Here is a 21,189-nt window from a genome sequence, read left to right on the forward strand (position 1 = left end):
CCCCCCCTCCCCTCGACCTCCCGCTCAGCCAATCGCTACAGGACAGGTACAAGGAAGCGGAAGTGTGGAAGGCGAGTGATGAAACTTTGTGTAATACGACATAAATAAAAACGTCGGCCTGTCAGTGTGTGACCATTACAGAACGAGGATGAAGATGTCACCTGTGCTTGTAGGAGCCTTCATGGGTCTGCTGGCCGTTCTACAGATATCTGGGGTCAAGGGCTGGAGCCAACATGGTAAGAAGAGTGCGAAGGGACCAATGCTGGGATATCATAGTACTCTATCCATGTATTACACTTCTCTGTGTACCTCTTACACTTTGGTTGTATGGACTCTGCAGGATTACCATGAAAGAGAACCTGTTACACCTACCTGACACCAGATATAACCTAGATGACTTGACAGAGGAGCTATGATCTAAGTAGAACTAAAAGTATTAGGATTAGTGCCCCACTGTTGGCGTCGGTGGGAGCAGTAGTGCCCCCACTGTTGGCATCGGTAGGAGCAGTAGTGCCCCCACTGTTGGCGTCGGTAGGAGCAGTAGTGCCCCCACTGTTGGTGTCGGTGGGAGCAGTAGTGCCCCCACTGTTGGCATCGGTAGGAGCAGTAGTGCCCCCACTGTTGGCGTCGGTGGGAGCAGTAGGAGCAGTAGTGCCCCCACTGTTGGCGTCGGTGGGAGCAGTAGTGCCCCCACTGTTGGCGTCGGTGGGAGCAGTAGTGCCCCACTCTTGGCGTCGGTGGGAGCAGTAGTGCCCCCACTGTTGGCTATAGGTTTGTCTATATATTACAATGTTTTGGTAAATTTAAAATTTGGTCAAACAGGTGTTATACAATCTTACAAGCTGCCCTTCTTGCCTCTCTCAGTCCTGATCAGCCTAGGGACAATAAAGCTTGTACAAGTGTGTCAGTGCATGTCTGCTCTTACCTGTGGCTTATTGTCACTAGTTCTTGCATAGTATGAAGTCGGCTGGGATGGCTCAAGCACAAATCTTCTTCTAGATCAACTGTGGTTAAAAAATTGTATTTATGGGATTGTATGATAGTATTATTATCAATAATAATAATAATAATAATAATTTTTTTTTTTTTATGGTTGAACTGGATGGACTTTTTTTTTTCCCCCACCCTGACTCACTATGAAAGCATTGACACTTGAATCAGCATGGCAGCCAGACCACAAACGTTTTCAGAAAGAATAGCGTAGTAGTGATAAACTAAGGACTGGGCCAATCCCAGTTTAGCCTGAAACTGCAGAAAGCTGGCCGCTGATCCAATCGGCTGGGGCCAGGGAATTCCCCACCCCACGGCTGCATGTTAAGAGGCAGGGATCCTGGTGACATCTCTGACCCAATATGAACACGTTTCCATGCTGAACCCTGAATGCGAACCATTCGCATGATACAGGTTTTGAGAATACAACACAATGCCTCCTCAAGCGCCCTCTGAAAAGAGATTTTAGTATTATTTTAGTGAAAGGGTAGTTGATACTTGGAATAGACTTCCATCAGAGGTAGTGAGTCAGTCAACAGGCAAACTTAGATCTATACACAAAAAAAGTAAACAAAAATTAAAAAGTAGATTCACATACATTGCTGCAACTTTGCGGCGGCGTAGCTTAAGGCATTTAAGCTACGCCGCCGTAAGTTAGCGAGGCAAGTACATGATTCACAATGTACTTGCCTGCTAAGTTACGGCAGCGTAGCCTAAAGCGGGCGGGCGTAAGGGCGCCTAATTCAAATGTTTGTAAGGGGGCGTGTTTTATGTTAATGGGGCTTGACCTTACGTTTTTGACTTTTTAACTGCGCATGCGCCGGGCGCCTACATTTCCCAGTGTGCATTGCGGTTAAGTACGCCTATTGATTTCGACGTGGACGTAAACGACGTAAATCCCTATTCACGGATTACTTGCGCAAACGACGTAAAAATTTTGAACCAGGAACGGCGGCCATACTTTAACATTGCTATTCCATCTATTAGATGGAATGACTTTAGGCCTGATATTGCCTTACGGAAACGGCGTAAATGTACTGCGGCGGCCGGGCGTATGTTCGTGAATCGGCGTGTCTACTAATTTACATATTCTACGCCGACCGCAATGGAAGCGCCACCTAGCGGCCAGCCTCAATATTGCAACCTAAGATCGGACAGCTTGCGCCGTCCTATCTTAGATATGTTTAAGCGTATCTCTGTTTGAGAATACACTTAAACATAAGTCGGCGTAGATTCTGAGTTAGCTGGGCTTATCTACTGATAAGCCGGCCTAACTCTTTCTGAATCTACCTAAAACAAAACAACACACAAAAAAAAACTAACACAGACTTGCTGGATCGCAGTGCAAGGGCCTGCCTGATCTGATACAGATTGAATGGATTGTTTAGTATCGTTACTAGGTAGCAGCCAAAGGTGGTTCAGCTAATTTCACCATTGTCACTTATTTTTATTTACATTTTTAATACTTTATTAATTTGATTTTTTTTTTCTAAAGAGGAAACAATCTTATAAAACTTTTTTTTTTTTCCTTGCAGATAAAGTCCTTCTAAGGGAGCTTCAGGCTATAACACTGCATACAGACAGATACACCAACGCACGACGCTCATCCCCTATTCCACAGTTGAAATGTGTTGGGGGCAGCGCTGGATGTAGCGCTTTGATCCCAGAGGTTGTTCAGTGCTATAACAAAGGATGGGATGGCATCGATGTCCAGGTAGGTGTGTTCTATGAAACCTAAAGACCAGCAAAGCTTTGTGCTTTCTTACTTTGGTGCACTATATAGTATACTGAAACAATGACATTTGCTGCTGTATGATGTCCCACTGTACTGTGTAACATCTAATAAATGCAAAAGTTGAAAAAGTGGGGGACTTTAAAGGTGTTGAAAACCTCCTCGCTGTCATGGATTAAAATAATTATTTATTACAAAATTCTATTTAAAATAGATTATATTGGGGATGTGTACCCCTAAAATCGCAGTAGATCATCACAACCCCCCTGAAGATGGTGATACCTCCCCAGTTATGTATGAGTTGTGGTGATCTACTCACCCCCCCCCCCCCCCCCCATATAAAATCTTTTAAATTGAATTTGTAATTTAATCTATGACTGCATACTGGCAATCATTCTGTGAGGAGGTTTTTAACACCTTTATCCCTGGTTCACACTGGGCTGCGGGAGTGAAGCAGTGCGAGTTCAGCTGAACTCGCACGATTTCACTCCCGCGGGCAGTCCCGATTTCGGCCGGTAGGTTTCTGCACAGATGTCTATGTAAATCGCGGCCCGAAATCGCAAAAAGTAGTACAGGAACTACTTTTTGAAATCGGTGCAGCGCCGCACCGATTAGGACAGTGTCATTGCCGACAATTGGCGGCAAATGCCGCCGATTTGAGATGCAATTTCACATGTGAAATCGCATCTCAAATCGAAGGAAATCGTACCCAGTGTGAACCTGGGCTCAAAGTCCCATCCTTTTTTCTACTTTTGCATTCATTACCTTTTTAGTGATGCGGTGTTGACCTTTCAACTAAGCTCATGCTCTTCTTTATTATTGTATAACATCTAAAACTATGGCCACAGTATCCCTCGGCACCACCAACAGATCTTTCAGTGCCTAAACTGTGTTATTATAATTCTTTCCTTATTTCAACAAATAATTGCAGTCCCAGAATAAAAATCTGTTGCCAAAAATTCCTTTCTAATAGAGACCACCATTATTTGATTCACAGGGACAGCCCATAGAGAGAAAGGGGGCACAGGACACTGCACTAAATGCTATGCAGTAATAAACGTGACATCTACTGCATTAACCACCAAAAAGCATGTTTGCATTTGCTAACTGAGACTTCTTAAATTTTCAGTGGGAGTGTAAGGTGGACATGGACAATGCTTACCGATTTGGAAAAGTTGAAGTGAGCTGTGAGGGCTTTGACTATCCCGATGATCCATATGTCCTGCGCGGTTCGTGTGGCTTGGAATACACACTAGAACTTACAGAAGAAGGACGGAGGAAATCTCAGCATGGCAACAGTTTTGGTGGCTTTGGCAACTTTGGCTCGGGGTACTCAAAAAGCAGGAATGGACAGTCGCCCTATGATGGAAGTGGAGTAATTGTATTTCTGGTACTGCTGTGTCTGGCTTATGGAGTGTACAAGCTATTCTTGAGTGGACCTTCTATGCAGGAACAGCAACATCCTCCTAATTATGATGGACATGATAACCAGCATTACAGCCATGCTAGCGCACCTCCTCCACCACCTGGTTTTAAGTCCGATTATACAGGTAGGTGCTAAATCTTTCATTTATTTATCATTCTTAAGTTGGGTACTTAATTGATTCAGTATTGTGTAATCCAGAAGGAAAGCAGTAATTTAAAAAAATGGGTTCCATGTAGGTGTATGCCTTTTAATGTGCTAGTATGAACCTTAACAAAGCAAACATTGGCATGCATTAAAAAGGGGATTAACTCCAGAGATAAAAAGCACCTGGCGTATGCTGTCCAGTTCTGGGCACCAGTCCTCAGGAAGGATGTAGTGGAAATAGAGGGAGTACAAATAAGGGCAAAAAAGCCAATAAAGGGTCAGGCGGATATTGGTTATGAGGAAAGGTTTGCGAGCACAGAACGTATTCTCTCTGAAGAAGAGACGCTTGAGAGGGGATATGATTTAAATTTACAAATACCATACTGGTGACTCCACAATAGTGATAAAACTTTTTTCCACAGAAGGGAGTTTAATAAGACACGTGGCTTCTCATTAAAATTTAGAAGAAAAGAGGCTTAACCTTAAACTGCTTAGAGGGTTCTCTACTGTAAGAGCGGCAAGAATGTGGAATTCCCTTCCACAGGCGGTGGTCTCAGCAGGGAGCATTGATAGTATTTTTTTAAACATGCAGGGATATACAATGTAATACTGACATATAATTACACACATAGGGGTAGATTCAGAGAGAAGATACGACGGCGTATCTCCAGATACGCCGTCGTATCTCCGAGTCCGGCCGGTCGTATCTATGCGCCTGATTCATAGAATCAGTTGCGCATAGATTTCCCTAAGATCCGACCGGCGTAAGTGTTTTACACCATCGTATTTAAGGCAGCATATTTACGCTGGCCGCTAGGTGGCGCTTCCATAGATTTAGGCGAGGAATATGCAAATGAGCTAGATATGCCGATTCAGAAACGTACGTCCGGCGCATTTTTTTACGTCGTTTATGTTAGGCTTTTTTCGGTGTATAGTTACCCCTGCTATATGATGCTATATGAGGCGTATCCTATGTTAAGTATGGCCGCCGTTCCCGCGTCGAGTTTTGAAAATTTTACGTCGTTTGCGTAAGTCGTTCGCGGATAGGGCTGGACGTAATTTACGTTCATGTCGAAAGCAATGACGATTTGCGGCGGAATTTCGAGCAAGCGCACTGGGATTTTTTCACGAACGGCGCATGCGCCGTTCGTAAAAAAAATTCAAATACGGGGGGTCACAGTTTAATGTATAAAAAACACACCCACATCATCCACATTTGAATTAGGCGGGCTTACGCCGACACAGATACGTTGCGCCGCCGTAACTAAGGGCGCAAATTGTTTCTGAATACAGAACTTGCGCCCTAAATTACGGCGGTGTAACGTGTCTGAGATACGTTACGCCAGGCGGACAGATAGAATGGTCTATCTGAATCTACCCCATAGGTTGGACTTGATGGACCTGTGTCTTTTTTCAACCTCACCAACTATGTAACAACCTGTCAGAAATGAGTCCTGCAGATAGAGGAACTTGGTGCTTTGAAGTGAGACAATTACACACTTTAGAAGAAGGATGTGGTTTCTTTGCAATAAAGAGAAAAACAATGTCTTATCTGCAACAAAACACTCCTCCTACCTGTTGTGTTTTTTTTTTTGCTCGAAAATTACTTGAATCCCCCCCCCCAAAAAAAAAACACACATGTATTTGTGCAGTGATTTATTTTAGGGTAAACAAAAAAAAGCCAATATAATACCACATTTTTGGTAAAGTCTAAAAGATGTTACGCTAAGTAAATAAATGCCTAAACTATCGCGATTTTCTCTCTCTCTCTAAAAAAAAAAGACTGTTTGCCGATGGGGGTTTTTTTTTTTTTTTGCCCAATTTGTTGGGCAGATTAACCAGCGCACTACATGCTTTTCTGCAGCTTCTCCATTAAAAACGATTGAACCAAAAAAAGCACAGTTTTGCATTGAGAAAAGTCCTTGACCCTTTCCAAATACGCAGCGGCTGAAAAAAGCATAGATGTGAACGTGTCCCATAGGAACCCATGTTCAATGTACGTTTCTGCAAAAGGCACCAAAAAATGCATAGGTGTGAACCAGGCCTAAGAGGTTTAGTAGTAGTAGCAGCAGCATGCTTTTTATAATTTTGGATCACCTGTCATAATGGGGGTTAAAAAAAATGCAATTTATAGTACAAAAAGAGCAGATAATCCTTTCTATAAGGGGTTCATTTATACTGTGAAACGGTGATATTTTTTATATATATATATATATAATTACACCCAGAAGTCGGGTTGCAAGTATAGTATATGCCCCTATAGCAAGGTAAAAAAACTTCTGCCTTTAGAACCACTTACTTCCTGACAAAGACTACATGTCCCATTAAAGCGGTTCTCCACCCTAAAGTGGAGTCCCGCTGATCGGAACCCTCCCCCCCTCCGGTGTCACATTTGACACCTTTCAGGGGGGAGGGGGGTGCAGATACCTGTCTAAAGACAGGTATTTGCACCCACTTCCGGCCCAGCATTCACGGGCAAAAGACGGGCATTCCGTCACATCCCGTCGCCCCCCCGTTGTGTGCTGGGAACACCCGGCTCCCAGCACACAGCGGGAGCCAATCGGCGGCCGCGGCGCGACTCGCAAATGCGCCGTAGGGAACCGGGCAGTGAAGCCGCAGCGCTTCACTTCCTGGTTCCCTCAGCGTGGATGGCGGGGGGAGCAGCAGAGAGACGAGCGATCGCTCGTCCTCTGCTGCGATCGGCGCTGGACTCCAGGACAGGTAAGTGTCCTAATATTAATAGTCAGCAGCTACAGTATTTGTAGCTGCTGGCTTTTAATATTATTTTCCCATGGCACATCCGCTTTAAGCATTGCTCTTCACACATTCACAAGTTCTCAGGCACTTACTGACATATGGACAGTGTACTGAGCTGTATGTGTGCTGCACTGTGTTTTCTGATATGTAAACAAATAATGCATACTATATGCAGGCAAACTAATCGGCTGACCGATTTTAATTGATTTATGAAAATGGTTGTCAACTATTTTCATAATCGATTAGTTGTTAATCGATTTGTTGTTTTGGCTCTATTTAGATTATTCTAATTGTCCATTAGTGACTAGTGTCCTTTTTTAAAAGCAAGGAAGTTGATGGTTGCCATAATAGCTGTAATGTAATTTTTTTTTATTTTTTTTTTCAAGAAATAATCAAAAGCCTTGTTTTGAGAATATTTATAAAGTGGAATGAAATTTATATTAAATCTTTCATTTTATCTCTTCCCAGGAGGGAGTACTTCAGGATTTGGTGATTTTGGTAATACGGCTTCCTATGGACGTCATGCAAATCAAAGACCTGGTTTTTGGACTGGTTTGGGAACTGGTGGCGTACTAGGATACCTGTTTGGCAGTCGGACGTAAGTGGTTTATTAGAAGATAGTTGCATATACTGAGAAGTCATTATCAACCAGAGTTCCTGAGAGGTTGCTGGGGCTGTGACTGATTGAACTATCTGATGAAGCCTGTTAATTCAAGGGCCAATACCACTAGGCAAAGCATGACAACATTGGGGGTTATTTACAAAAGGCAAATCCAATTTGCACTACAAGTGCAAAGTGCATTTGAAATTGCACTGACAGTGCAGTCGCTGTAGATCCGAGGAGGACATGCAAGGAAAGTTAAGCGCATTTTAGCTTGCACATGATTGGATGATAAAATCAGCAGAGCTTCCCCTCATTTCATATCAACCCCTCACATTTACAGTGACTGCACTTCCAATTTCAAGTGCAAAGTGGATTTGTTTTTCGTAAATAACTCCACATGTAAGCATGCCATTTTGACCACCACTGTACATGTTGCATTTTTATCACTGACCTAATGTAGGTGGAAATCTTCCTGTTGTCCCCCAATTGGTTTTAGTAAGGATTTCCAGTGACCTAAAAATTATTTAGGGGTTCTCTTGGGGTTGGGGGGGGGGGGGGTTGAGTAAGGCTGAACTACAGTGTCATCTAAATTATGCACTTGGTAATAGTCAACCTAGAACAGCGGTTGTTTAAATTATGAGCTAAAGGGGGGGGGGGCCACACTTGCAGCCCCCAATGTCGCCAAAGAGCCGCATGTAATGTTCAATATATTCTATTCACAGTGCTGTCCTAGAATTCTGTCAGTTTTTTTTTTTTTTTATTTCAACAAAAAATAAGACTCATTCAAAAAAACTATATAAAGTCGCAGTAGATGCTGTGTGCCATCAAACAATACTGCTATTAAAGTCCAAATGATAAATGTCCATATGTGAAGTTATCTTCATGCATCAAAAAATATACATCAAAAAAAAAAAAAATGTGTGTGTGTGTATGTGCTTCAAAAATTCTTCTTATTGTGCTTCTTTTTGCTAAAGTGCTTCAGTGTAATTCCTATGCGTAATTTAAAAACCTTGTTCAAGTGAGTGCAAATCTCTTTAACCACTTGCTTACTGGGCACATATACCCCCCTCCTGCCCAGGTGAAATTTCAGCTTTCGGCACTGCATCGCTTTAACTAACAATTGCGCGGTCGTGCGACGTGGCTCCCAAACAAAATTGACGTCCTTTTTTCCCCACAAGTAGAGCTTTCTTTTGGTGGTTTTCGATCGCCTGTGCGGTTTTTATTTTTTGCGCTATAAACAAAAAAAGTGAGACAATTTTGAAAAAAATACAATATGTTTTACTTCTTACTATAATAAATATCCCAATTTAAAAAAAAAAAAACATTTTTTTTTCTCAGTTTAGGCCGATACGTATTCTTCTACATATTTTTGGTAAAAAAAAAAAAAAAAAAATTGCAATAAGCGACTGGTTTGCGCAAAAGTTATAGCGCTTACAAAATAGGGGACAGAATTATTATTTTTTAATTATTTTTTTTTTTACTAGAAATGGCGGCGATTTTATGGCGGACACATCGGACACATTTTTGGCGCCAATCACATTTATACTGCGATCAGTGCTATAAATATGCACTAATTACAGTATAAATGTGACTGGCATTGAAGGGGTTAACACTAGGGGGTGAGGAAGGGGTTAAATGTGTGTCCTATATAGTGTTCTAACTGTAGGTGGAGGGGGGGTGACTGGGGGGGGTGACCGATCTGTGTCTCTATGTACAAGAGACACAGATCGGTCTCCTCTCCAGAGACAGCACCGCTGTCTCTGTGTAAAACGGCCAACACAGATTTTCCCCGCAGCGCGCTCTGGAGCGCGCGCGGGGACCGCCCTAAGGGGCGGACGTCAATTGACGGCAGTTTGGAGATTGGGATCCGCACTGTAGCCGTCAATTGACGGCAGGTGGATCCCAAGTGGTTAAAAATAAATAAAAAAAAAACAATATTGCACTATTGTCTGTCCCCTTGTATGAGAATTGAGGAGGGAATATACAGTGGTGTAAGGCGTGAGCTGGAGGCGTGGAGGAGCTACCTGATTCCTGCAGAGACCCGGGAGGGTAATATCCACAAGCCTATGGAGACTTTATAACACACACTTTTCAATTATAACACACAGAGTGGTGGAGAAATCTGGAGGCACTTTTGTATATGCACATAGCAATTGCACTGAAGCACTTTAGCACAAGAATTTTTGACGCGCTTTAAATATTGTTTGTATATTTTTTTTTTTTTTTTTTTTTGAAGGATGACATCTGTACAGAGCAACCTGATACAGAGGTATGATGTATGATTCCATTCAGTTCTAGTGAAAAAGAAAGTTGGAGTTCAGGTTTAAATTAATTAGGGTGCATGGTGATATCAAATCGGGTATTTTCTTTGGCATATTGGTAATTTCTAATCGTAATTTTTTTTTTTTTTTTTTTTTTTTTTTTAGTTCACAGCCTCACTATACAGCTCATTCACCTTATCACAACACATGGAGTACACCCTCTTTCTCTGGGTCCTCATACAGCCCTCCACACAGCTCTGGTGTGAGAACAGCATCAGGTAGGATTTATTTTCAAATATGTAAACGTATGCCACATACTTTTTTTTTTTTTTTTTTTCCTTTTTTTTTTTTTTGCCACTTTAAAGTGACCTTCTGGTTTTAACGTATCTAACTGAAAAATCTAAAAAAGTTCATCTTCTGCAGCTTACCAGTCCTTGGATCTAGTGGCAGAATTTTTTTGTCCTTTATTTTCACCTTGGTGATCCTGTCCCAGGTTGACACCGCTCACAGTCCTGTATCTATGGAGGAGCAGAGGTTTCACTCTAGGACAAGAAGTGTGTCATGACTACAAAACACCTTTTCCTCTTCTTTCCATTACATAAAGGCTAGGTGCTCTCTAGTTCACAGGTAACCTGTAAAGGTTTGATAATTCTGTTTGGGAGGATACAGAAGACACAGGACAGCAAAGGATTTCTGAAAGGCGCAACAGGTACTTTTTTACACTTAAACTGATACCAAAACTCTTTCAGTGGTGAATTTGTAAGACCAAAAGGGAGTGAATGAGGGAAGTTCATTGTTGGGACTTCTATAGACATTAACTTAAAGTATTAGTTCATCTTCACAGAAAAAACACCATACATACCCTCCCCAATCGGCCCTTGAGGAAAGTACAGCGGGTGCATGGTGGAGCGAAGGTGTCCGGTATTCACTTTTACATTTTTCCTGTATATGACACTTTGCTACAATGTAAAGTCGTAAGTGTACAGCGTGTATGACTGTGTACATTTGCTGTCCCCTCAAAATAACTCGACACACGGCCATTAATGTCTAAACCGCTGGCAACAAAAGTGAGTACACCCCTAAGTGAAAATGTCTACTTTTAGGCCCAATTACCCATTTTTTTTCCCTCCCCAGGTGTCATGTGACTTGTTGGTGTTACAAGGTCTCAGGTGTGAATGAAGAGCAGGTGTTATCGCTTTCGCTCTCTTATACTGGTCACTGGAAGTTCAACATGGCACCTCATGGCAAAGAACTCTCTGAGTATCTCCAAAAAAGAATTGTTGCTCTACATAAATATGACCTAGGCTATAAGATTTCCAAGACCTTAAAACTGAGCTGTAGCACGGTGGCCAGGACATTACAGTGGTTCCACTCAGAACAGGCCTCACCATGGTCGACCATAGAAGTTAAGTGCACGTGCTCAGCGTCATATCCAGAGGTTGTCTTTGGGAAATGGATGTATGAGTGCTGCCAGCATTGCTGCAGAGGTTGAAGGGGTGAGGGGTCAGCCTATCAGTGCTCAGATCATAAGCCGCACACTGCATAAAATTGGTCTGCATATCTGTCGTCCCAGAAGGAAGCCTCTTCTAAAGATGATGCATGAGAAAGCCTGCAAACAGTTTGCTGAAGACAAGCAGACCAAGGACATGGATTACTGGATCCATGTCCTGTGGTCTGGTGAGACCAAGATAAACACGTATTTGGTTCAGATGATGTCAAGCGTGTGTGGCGGCAACCAGGTGAGGAGTACAAAGACAAGTGTGTCTTGCCTACAGTGAAGCATGGTGGTGGGAGCGTCATGGTCTGGTGCTGCATGAGTGCTGCCGGCACTGGGGAGCTACAGTTAATTCAGGGAACCATGAATGCCAATGTGTGCTGTGACATACTGAAGCGGAGCATGATCCCCTCCCTTCGGAGACTGGGCTGCAGGGCAGTAGTCCAACATGATAACGATCCTAAACACACCTCCAAGATGACCACTGCCTTGCTAAAGAATCTGAGGGTAAAGGTGATGGACTGGCCAAGCATGTCTCCAGACATAAACCCTATTGAGAATCTGTGGAGCATCCTCAAATGGAAGGTGGATGAGAGCAAGTTCTCTAACATGCATCAGATCCATGATGTCGTCATGGAGGAGTGCAAGGACTCCAGTGGCAACCTGTAAAGCTCTGGTGAACTCCATGCCCAAGAGGGTTAAGGTAGTGCTGGAAAATAATGGTGGCCACACACAATATTGACACTTTGGGCCCAATTTGGACATTTTCACTTAGGGGTGTACAGGCGGTCCCCGGGTTACAAACAAAATCAAGTCTGTTGGTTTGTTAAGTTGAATTTGTTTGCAAGTCAGAACAGGTACCTTTTTTTTTTTTTTTTTTGTGTAGCTCCAGCCAAAATTTTTACGCTTTTTGGATCGTATAGCGAAGGGTTATCGCCCCTGTAATTTTTTTTTTTTTTTTTTGTCTGTGCCCCTGTTAAGATGTCACCTCCTCCTTTCCTTTCCCAATGACAATTGCATTTTGAAAATTTTGGGCTGTTGTGGAAACAAGGATTGGAAGCATTAGCGGAGACACATTTTTCCCATAATAACTCTTCTGGCCTGTACACACAATCGGTTCGTCTGATAAAAACGGTCCGATGGACCGATTTAATCGGACTAACCGATCGTGTGTGGGCCCCATTGGTGAAAAAAAAAATAGAACCTGTTTTTAAAATTTTCTGATGGTTAAAAAAACGATCGTCTGTGGGGAAATCCATAGTTCAAAAATCCACGCATGCTCAGAATCAAGTAGACGCATGCTCGGATTTTTAACTGATGGTGTGTAGGCAAGACTGATAAAAGTCAGCTTCATCGGATATCCGATGAAAAAATCCATCGGTCCGTTTTCAACGGATGAACCGATCGTGTGTTTATAGGGCATTACAGAAGTGATTGTCTCCCTCTGTTTGTAAGTCGGATGTTTGTAACTAGGGGACAGAAAATTTACACTGTTATATAAGCTGCACACTCACTACTTTACATTGTAGCAAACAGGGCTGTGGAGTCGGTAGATAAATGTTCCGACTCAGACTCCGACTCCGACTCCTCAGTTTTATGTACTTCCGACTCCGACTCCGACTCCTCTGTATTAATATGCGAATGTATTTTATACATTCCTTGAGGGAAAGAAACGCAACCTACCACAGGACTACTGGCTGGGAAGCAAACAGTCTACTGTATTGCACAGTTTAAGCAAAAGACAAACACAATGAAAACAATCAAGTGACTGGATAGTAGCAGCAGGCATAAACATCAGGAACAGGATCTTTACCAGTTCAAAAATACAAACCACATTATTTGGTTGTTTTAGAACAAAAACAAAGCTCATCTATAATGAACCAAAAACAAAATCTGCAAAACCTAGAAATGGTTTATATTAATCTTGAAATGTAGTTCTAGGCTTAGCAAATGCAAATCAATTCAATGTAGAGTTCTAAGGAAGAGAATTGCCTCTGCCAGATCCTCTTTCATAGAGGCTCTTAAGTCAGACTTTATTATTTTTAGGGCTGAAAATAATCTTTCGACACTGACTTGGGTGGGTGGCATTGCAGTAACTATTCTGCCCACATCACTAACGATCTCTGGGTAAACAAGGATGGCTTCTTCAACAGTAAGTTTTGATGAGCGATCATACTTTTCAACTTCTTTTAGTGCTTTATAAAACTCCTGTTGGAATTTTTTTATTTGGACACTTACTGGTTCTCTAACATGCGTTCCCTGTAAAAGCAGAACACAACACTATGGAAAGTATAAGTATTGCCGCTCCTAATTGTGCGTTGCGTGCCATATAGTGAAGCACATGAAAAGCATGCTTCTTCACGGTCACTTAACGTGTTCGTTTTGCGGTTACGTGAGGCACTGCATGCATTGGTCTTTATTCTTACAGTAGAGAAGTCATTAATTATAACTTTTTGTGAATTGGGACATTTAAACTTGCTTTTTTTTTTTTTCTAATTCCAATCTAAATTTAGTAGGAGTCGGAGTCGGTGCATTGTTTGCCGACTCCGACTCCAGGTACCCAAAATTTCCCCCGACTCCGACTCCGACTCCACAGCCCTGGTAGCAAAGTGTAATTTCTTCAGTGTTGTCACATTAAAAGATAGAATAAAATATTACTGGGTGACACTGTATCCAGAGAAGTAGTGGTATAATAGAAGATGAGTATGTCTTCTATACTGGAAATGAGGTAGTGAGATGTGTTCTTGTAAACAAGTTGGGACACAAAGGGGACACGGAAACTGATTGGTGATCTTGCAACAGGTTTTAGTTGTTTATTGAACAGAAAAACTGTTTGTTTGACATGATGTGCATACTTTAGTCACACAATACAGAGTTAGGACTGGGATGTACTAATGTTATACGGTACGTTAGTATGCACTGTAAAATGGAGATGTGCAATATTGTTGAAAATCTAAATAAAGTTTACCCTTAAAAAAAAAAAGTAAGTGTCCATCATGGGCAATCATTTGTTCAAATCCTCGACCTGTTTCGCGGAAATAACCTGCTTCAGGAGGTGAGGGGGAACTAAAAGTATAAAAATAAACCAAAATACAGAGGACAATACAAAAAATAAATCTTGTGTACTTGTGTGTACACAGTTCAACATAAGACTTTCCAAGTCAAAGTAGTCCAGCAACGGTCAACACACTGCAGCTTGAAAAGGCTCAGTACACGTGTGTGGTGGTGTGTGTTTTTTTTTCTAACCTAAAATACAGCCCATTAATTGTATTGCGCCTATGCACACAGGCGCGTAAACAAGAGGCTTGCATTCTTCAGTTTAAAAAAATAGAAATGTTTTGCGCTTATATGCAAATGCTCATTTATATATTGTGCAGAAAAATAACGCAAGAATACGTTTCTGCAGGTGCGTGAAAATGCGCACTGAAAAAGTAGATGCTCAAACAGGAGTATTGTCTGCAAAAGGCCTTAATGTTGACATAATGGTGACTTAATCAACTTCTGCATTTTCAGCAATACATTTTCCTGCACATACTGGGGTTGATTTACTGAAGGCAAATATACTGTAAATTGCAAGTGTAGTTGCTCGTAAATGAGATAAAGCTTCACTTTACAAAGAATCCAAAACAGCATTTTTGCTTGTAAATGATTCTCATTATAGAAATCAGCAGAGCTTCCCCCACAATTCATTTCAGAGCTTCCCCTCTGATCTGGAGCAACTGTAGTGCACAGTATATTTTACATTTTAGTAAATCAACCTCTGTGTTTCTGTATACAGTACCTATATTAAGTTTTCTAAGGGCTCGTTCACACCACATGCAGTGCCTTTTTTTTTTTTTTTTTTTTCTTCCTCTGCATCAAAAAAGCATGGAAAATAGGTTATATGGGTTCCAATGGCATAGTTCACACCGGCGCAGTGCTTTTCAGTTCCTAAAGGGAAAATATGTATTTTTTTTTTTTCCTGCACAGAACTGTACTGGAATGCAGTAAAATGCATACCATTTTTTAAAAGCGTGCATGCAGAAACATATCCAGAACGGATCTGGAGGATGGTTTTTGTGATGTGAACAGGCAATGAAACTGAATAGACTTGAGCACTACAATGGCACCAAGTGTTGCGTATGCTCACTCCTAACTATTCTCTTCTGCACTTTGTGAGCTGCAAATCACAGGCTGCTTATAATAAATGCTTGACACTTTCAAGTAGTGTCAATCTCCTGCCCCACCCCTTTCTTACTGATGCATGATTCCAATGACTAGTAGGTCTGCCTGTCATGATATTTAGCTCTGTAAGAACTTGTTGGAGGGGTTTGGGCCAGTGGTTGTCACTACCAGGAAGGATTGTAAATTGCAGACCATAGCAAGCCAGAATTTGGAAGCAAGAAAAGCCATGTAGAGCAATTGATTGATATCTATATTGCAGTGCTGGAGCTTGTTCAGAACCCTAAGGCCCCCTTCACACTGGGGCGGGAGGTGCGGTGGTGGTATAGCGTTGCTATTTTTAGCGGTGCTATACCGTCGGAATTGCGGCGGTATTCGGCCGCTAACGGTGCGGTATTTACCCCCGCTAGCGGCCGAAAAAGGGTTAATACTGCCCCCAATAAGCTTCTGCAGAGCTTCTGCAGAGGCGTATTACCGCGGTGTCCCATTGTTTTCAATGAGAAGGAGCGGTATACACACCGCTCCAAAGATGCTGCTTGCAGGAGATTTTTTTTTTCTCCTGCCAGTGCATCGCCTCAGTGTGAAAACCCTTGGGCTTTCACGTTGAGAATGCTGGGGCAAGAGTATTTTATGCGCTATTTTTAGCGCCAAAACGCCTGAAATACACCTCGGTGTGAAAGGGGCCTTAGGATACTGACAGGATACAAATGATGTAGGCTGCTGACTTTTAGAAATTGGGTACTTACTATTCCACTGCTGTCTTCTTGCAACCAGTTCTTTCTGCTTGGGACCGCTATTTTGGATCTGAGGGCCAGATATGGCTTTCTGATGAACTACAGCTGACTCTGCACAGCACTCTGTAAATGGTCCTGCAGGCTCCAGGGACATGTGACATGTCCCAGGAGGAAACAAGGCTGGGCAAGGGTTGTCATCCTTGCCTAGGTGAGGATTACAGTAGAGGAAGTGGGTACTTATAACAATTGGTAGTTTCTCCCTGCAAACAAACCTGTAACTTGGTTATGGGGGAGGGAGTGAACCAATGGGACTTATGTTTTGAGTGATGTTTTGCTTTGAAGTTCTTCTAAACCTCAGACGACACGAAATATAAACCAAGCATAGCCCTCTTATGTATTTGTTTCTCTGTTATTGGCATGAATCACTTTCGAGTAGAAATTTGCACGGTCTATGGCCTGCCTAACTCTGGTCATATATTTCATCACTGTGCTATAACAACGATCCAGTAAAATGTATAGAGGATCGTGTGACTGCTTAAAACTATACTGAGAGAACATGTAGGCTGGTAGTCATGTTGATCCAGTGGCTTCAATATTTTCTGACCTAGAGCAAAAATATAGACCAAATTTATCATTTACATATTTATTCAGGTCAGTGATGGAGGAAAGCCCCAAAGTTAGTTTTTCAGTCTGCAAGTATTTTTTATATAGAGTAGTGACAGTTCACATTTGTAGCCTTTAAACCTTTTCCAAAATTGTTCTGTGCTGAGTCACATTCATGTGATTGGGCGCCACTGAAAACAATTTCATTGTCGTGCCATTCTGTGCAACTGCACTAGTGTGAAAAGAGCCTTGAAGAAATTATCGTCAGCTATACATCACACCACTTTATTTGTTTAATCTGGTGTAATGCTTTATTCAGAACAGCCTGAATTTTCATGGCATTGATTCGGCAAGGTGCTAGAAATTTCCCCTAAAGTGGTTGTAACAAATGAAATCTGAACGCAAATCTCTCAGGCCGCGTACACACGACCGGTTTTCTCGGCAGAATCCAGCAAGAAACTCGATGGGAGACGTATTGTGCCGAGAAAACCGGTCGTGTGTACACTTTTCGCCGAGAAACCCGTCGGCAAACTCGTCGAGCCAAAAAGAGAGCATGTTCTCCATTTCCTCATCGGGCAATGGGAAAATTTGGCTCGACTAGTTTTTTGACAGCCGAACAAGGAACTCGACGGGGAAAACTATGTGTTTCGCCCGTCGAGTTTCTCGGACGTGTGTACGCGGCCTCATAGTTGCTGGTATTGGGGGCATTTCCCTGCTGCTTCCTGATCTCTGGTATAGGCTTCATTGTAGCCCTTGCTTATATATATATATATATATATATATATATATATATATATATATATATATATATATATATATATATATTGCCCATATTGGTTTGGATGTCATTTTTGAGGTGGTAAATCGGGTTCTTCACGGAATCTAAAGGTATTAAGAGCATGCCTCTGATGCGATGGCTGTACCACCTGCATTCTGGACATTTTTTTATGGAATTCTTTATACCTGTTCTTTTAGCCTCAAACTCTTTCCATGGTGTGTGTGTGTGTGTGTGTGTGTGTGTGTGTGTGTGTGTGTGTGTTTGTTTGTTTTCCAGCCTTTGGATTGGTTTGCAATCGGCTTCTGTATTCTTGTGTTTTGGGTAGAGGTTTTGTGTACATTCTATAGTGGTTTCCACAGTGCTGTTTCTCTAAAGTGAAGATAATAGTCAGTGAGTGTTTCAGCTGCATGAGCATTTCCAGAGAAGCTGCTACACATTGTATGTCATTACAGGTCACTGCACCTTTCAGTCGGCCACCAACCACAACCCACAACGGCCTTTGCTGTTTTAACAGCCAGTGTGCTTGGAAAACAATGTTTCATTTACAGATCCATGCTATGCAGAAACACTTAGTGGGGGGGGGGGGGGGGGTGTTAATTGTCATGTGTCAAATTGCTGCTGCTATGCTCCTGTTACATATCACCCCTTTTAAAACCTGGACAGAGCTGACATTCTATCGTAAACATGTTTATGAAGACCAAAGAGGCATGAGATCCCTGTGAATAAGCCTAGTGCTGTTTAAAGGGCAACTACAATGTACAATTGAAACGCACGATTAGTATTTTTTTTTTTTATTTATTATATATCCGGGCCAGCTTATGTATACTAATAAAGAAGTACAGCCGAAGCTCGTTTAGCTGTTCTTCTTCTGGGGATCAGAGGAGTGCAATTTATTCTGCACTCCTGTGACCTGTTTTCAGCAGATAGCAGGCTGATGTCAGAGCCGGTCCAGGCTCAGGCAAGGTCACGACCATATGGTCAGGATTTGCCCACATACCTGAACCAGCTGGCTCCAGTGAGCACAGGGGGGCAGAGCAGAGAGCCGATGACTGACAGTCGCCAGCTCTCTGCTCAGGAAGCTCTGAGAACCAAGTGACCGGCGGTGTTTGCTCAGGCCTCAGTGTTGGTGTCAGCCAGCGGGGGACAGATGCAGCATCGGACCGATGCTGCATCCACCTAGGTAAGTATGATTTAAAAAAAAAAAAAAATCCCACACTTGACTTTTAACTTGGTATTCTGTGGTTGGGGTGTGAGCGGATCTGAGGGTGGGCGGGTGGATGGTCAGGGCTGTTGCTTGGGTGTGTGTATGAGTGTGGGAAGCTTGATTGTACTACAACTGACGGGTATTTCTACTGTTTCCTATGTTTATAAAATGGGGGGCCCAGTGTGGCCCACGGTGGTTACCCTGGAGCACTTGTTATGGTTCCTCCGTTAAGGAGCCGGGGTACTTCATATCACGGGGAAAAAGTCGATGTCTGCTATGAAAATGTTGTCTCTGCGTTAATCTATGCAAGAGCTGTAACCGTTACTGTGCCTTTTTTGTGACTGTATTTGCAGAAAACAAAAAAAAAAAAGTAAAAAAAAAAAAAAAAAATTGGTACTCTGTGCTTTTGTAAACCAAGCCCGGCTTGGGTGGGATCCTGTGTGCCCTCTCCACCGCATAGTGCGGGGGATAGGCAGGCATCGGGGAGAAGGTTACACAGCAAGTCTTCCACATAACACGTGGGGTTGTTGCCCTCAGCACCCTCCGCCAGGCCAACTATACGGAGGTTGTTGCATCTATTTCTGTTTACGGCGTCTTCAGCTCTATACTCCAGGGCTTTGACCTTAGTTTGATGTGAGTGAAGTGCCGCACTGTGTTCCGCTACTGTATCCTCTGTGTTGCTGACACTCTGCTCCGTTTCCGCCACCCTGGATCTGAGCTTGTCCATATCCTGTCTTTAAAAGGCCCACATCCGCTGATGCTCCTGGCCCCTCCCCTGTGTGTGCCTAAATAAAGCAGCTTGCAATGGGGGCACCCAAGCAGGCTCGCTCCCAAGCTGCTGCTCTGGGTACATTCACACACAGAGCTGTGTCTTGGCCCACCCCCTCTCTTCATTGGCTCACTGGCTGTGAAGGGAGAGTCCCCAGAGAGCTGAGGCTCTTGTGCACATCACTGGATCAAGATGGGACTCAGGTAATTATTGGAGGGGGGGTGGGGGCTGCTGCACACAAGGTTTTTTACCTTCACGCATAGATTGCATGAAGGCAAAAAACCTTGAGCGTTTACAAACACTTTAAATTGTTTTTTTTGTGTTTAGCCTGAAGGAGACATTTTCTGCTTTACCCATCTAGAGTGAGTGGCAGTGCCTCCTGATGGTCCATCCCCAGTAAGATCTATTCACTGCGGTTCTTCACCGCCTACCTGCTCTGCTGGGAGCTATTGCTCTGCTAAGTTAGTCTTCCAAGTATGGGAGCGCATACCCGTGACTGCTCTTTAGAAGAAGCAGCCAATCCTCAGGCCCAGACACTGTCATGTGGGAGACAGTGACATCACACACTTGGGTAGGATATGGCACCAAAGCTCACCAATAGAGGACTTTATCTGTGGGGTGGTGCAGAGGGAACATGGATCTGAGTATACCGTGCTCAGGAGAATGAGCCAATGAATGGGCAGAGTGACACTTTCAGCTTGTTGATATTATAGAACCATATATATATATATATATATATATATATATATATATATATATATATATATATATATATATATATATATATATATATATATATTTGGTATAATTTTCTGAACCCCCCCCCCCCTTTTTTTTTTCTTCCTCTTTCTTGTCTTTGGAAGCCCATATTCCTTGGTTTCTGAACAGGAAACCTTTAACTAACTAATGTACCTAGTACTAAAGTGGCTACCTATTCCCTCCTATGGATGGAGGAGAAGGGGGTAGGAGGGAACAAAGGTTTGTGTGTTAAGCAGAAGATAAAGCATGTAGGTTAGATATGTATTTTGAAATATGCAGATATTTAAACTAGATGTGAGCTGTATGGCAGTATTATTGATTTTTTTTTTTATATTCTACATTGTATTGTCTTCTTATTTGAATTTGCAATAAAGTATTATTGAATCACCTGCTTATTGGGACAAAAACGAAAGTATACATTGTTTTGTTTAAAAAACATTATTTTTAGTCCTGAAATAAATGCGTGCAAGACTACTATAAATTCCCTTCCCTGTTCTAATTTTTATTTTATTTTTCTCCTTTTTTCAGGTTTCGGGGGAACAAAAAGAAGATAAGAGATGCTATGTATAGAGAACATCAGTGGAAAGAAACTCGATGGTCCACCCCCTAGTGGAGATTAGAAATATATAAAATAAATGTGTGGACAGTTAATATTACTTGTTCATGTATAGGTCTGGTTGGATGATTTTGGTTTCTCATTTCTACTTCAATGTTTCTAAATGTGATTCTGTACTGTGAAATCCTTATATATCCATAAACTGTAATAGTCATA

General features: G+C 42.4%; 1 protein-coding gene across 1 annotated transcript; it reads left to right on the top strand.

The window, feature by feature from the left end:
- The first annotated feature begins 22 nt into the window (after positions 1–22).
- On the top strand, positions 23–21,189 carry SARAF (store-operated calcium entry associated regulatory factor). Its single transcript, XM_040324448.1, has 6 exons — positions 23–236; positions 2,526–2,704; positions 3,852–4,272; positions 7,518–7,647; positions 10,080–10,192; positions 20,946–21,189. Exons 1-6 carry the CDS (start codon positions 149–151, stop codon positions 20,969–20,971), a joined length of 957 nt encoding a protein of 318 aa, XP_040180382.1. The 5' UTR covers positions 23–148; the 3' UTR covers positions 20,972–21,189.

The sequence above is a fragment of the Rana temporaria genome, chromosome 1, assembly GCF_905171775.1.
Source record: "Rana temporaria chromosome 1, aRanTem1.1, whole genome shotgun sequence".
NCBI lineage: Eukaryota > Metazoa > Chordata > Amphibia > Anura > Ranidae > Rana > Rana temporaria.

Bases quoted from the DNA above. Each gene is read 5' to 3' on its own strand.
- SARAF (XM_040324448.1), top strand. From the start codon at position 149: ATGAAGATGTCACCTGTGCTTGTAGGAGCCTTCATGGGTCTGCTGGCC. The intron at 2,705-3,851 runs GTAGGTGTGTTC...TTAAATTTTCAG, and splicing joins GGGATGGCATCGATGTCCAG to TGGGAGTGTAAGGTGGACAT. The intron at 10,193-20,945 runs GTAGGATTTATT...TCCTTTTTTCAG, and splicing joins TGGTGTGAGAACAGCATCAG to GTTTCGGGGGAACAAAAAGA.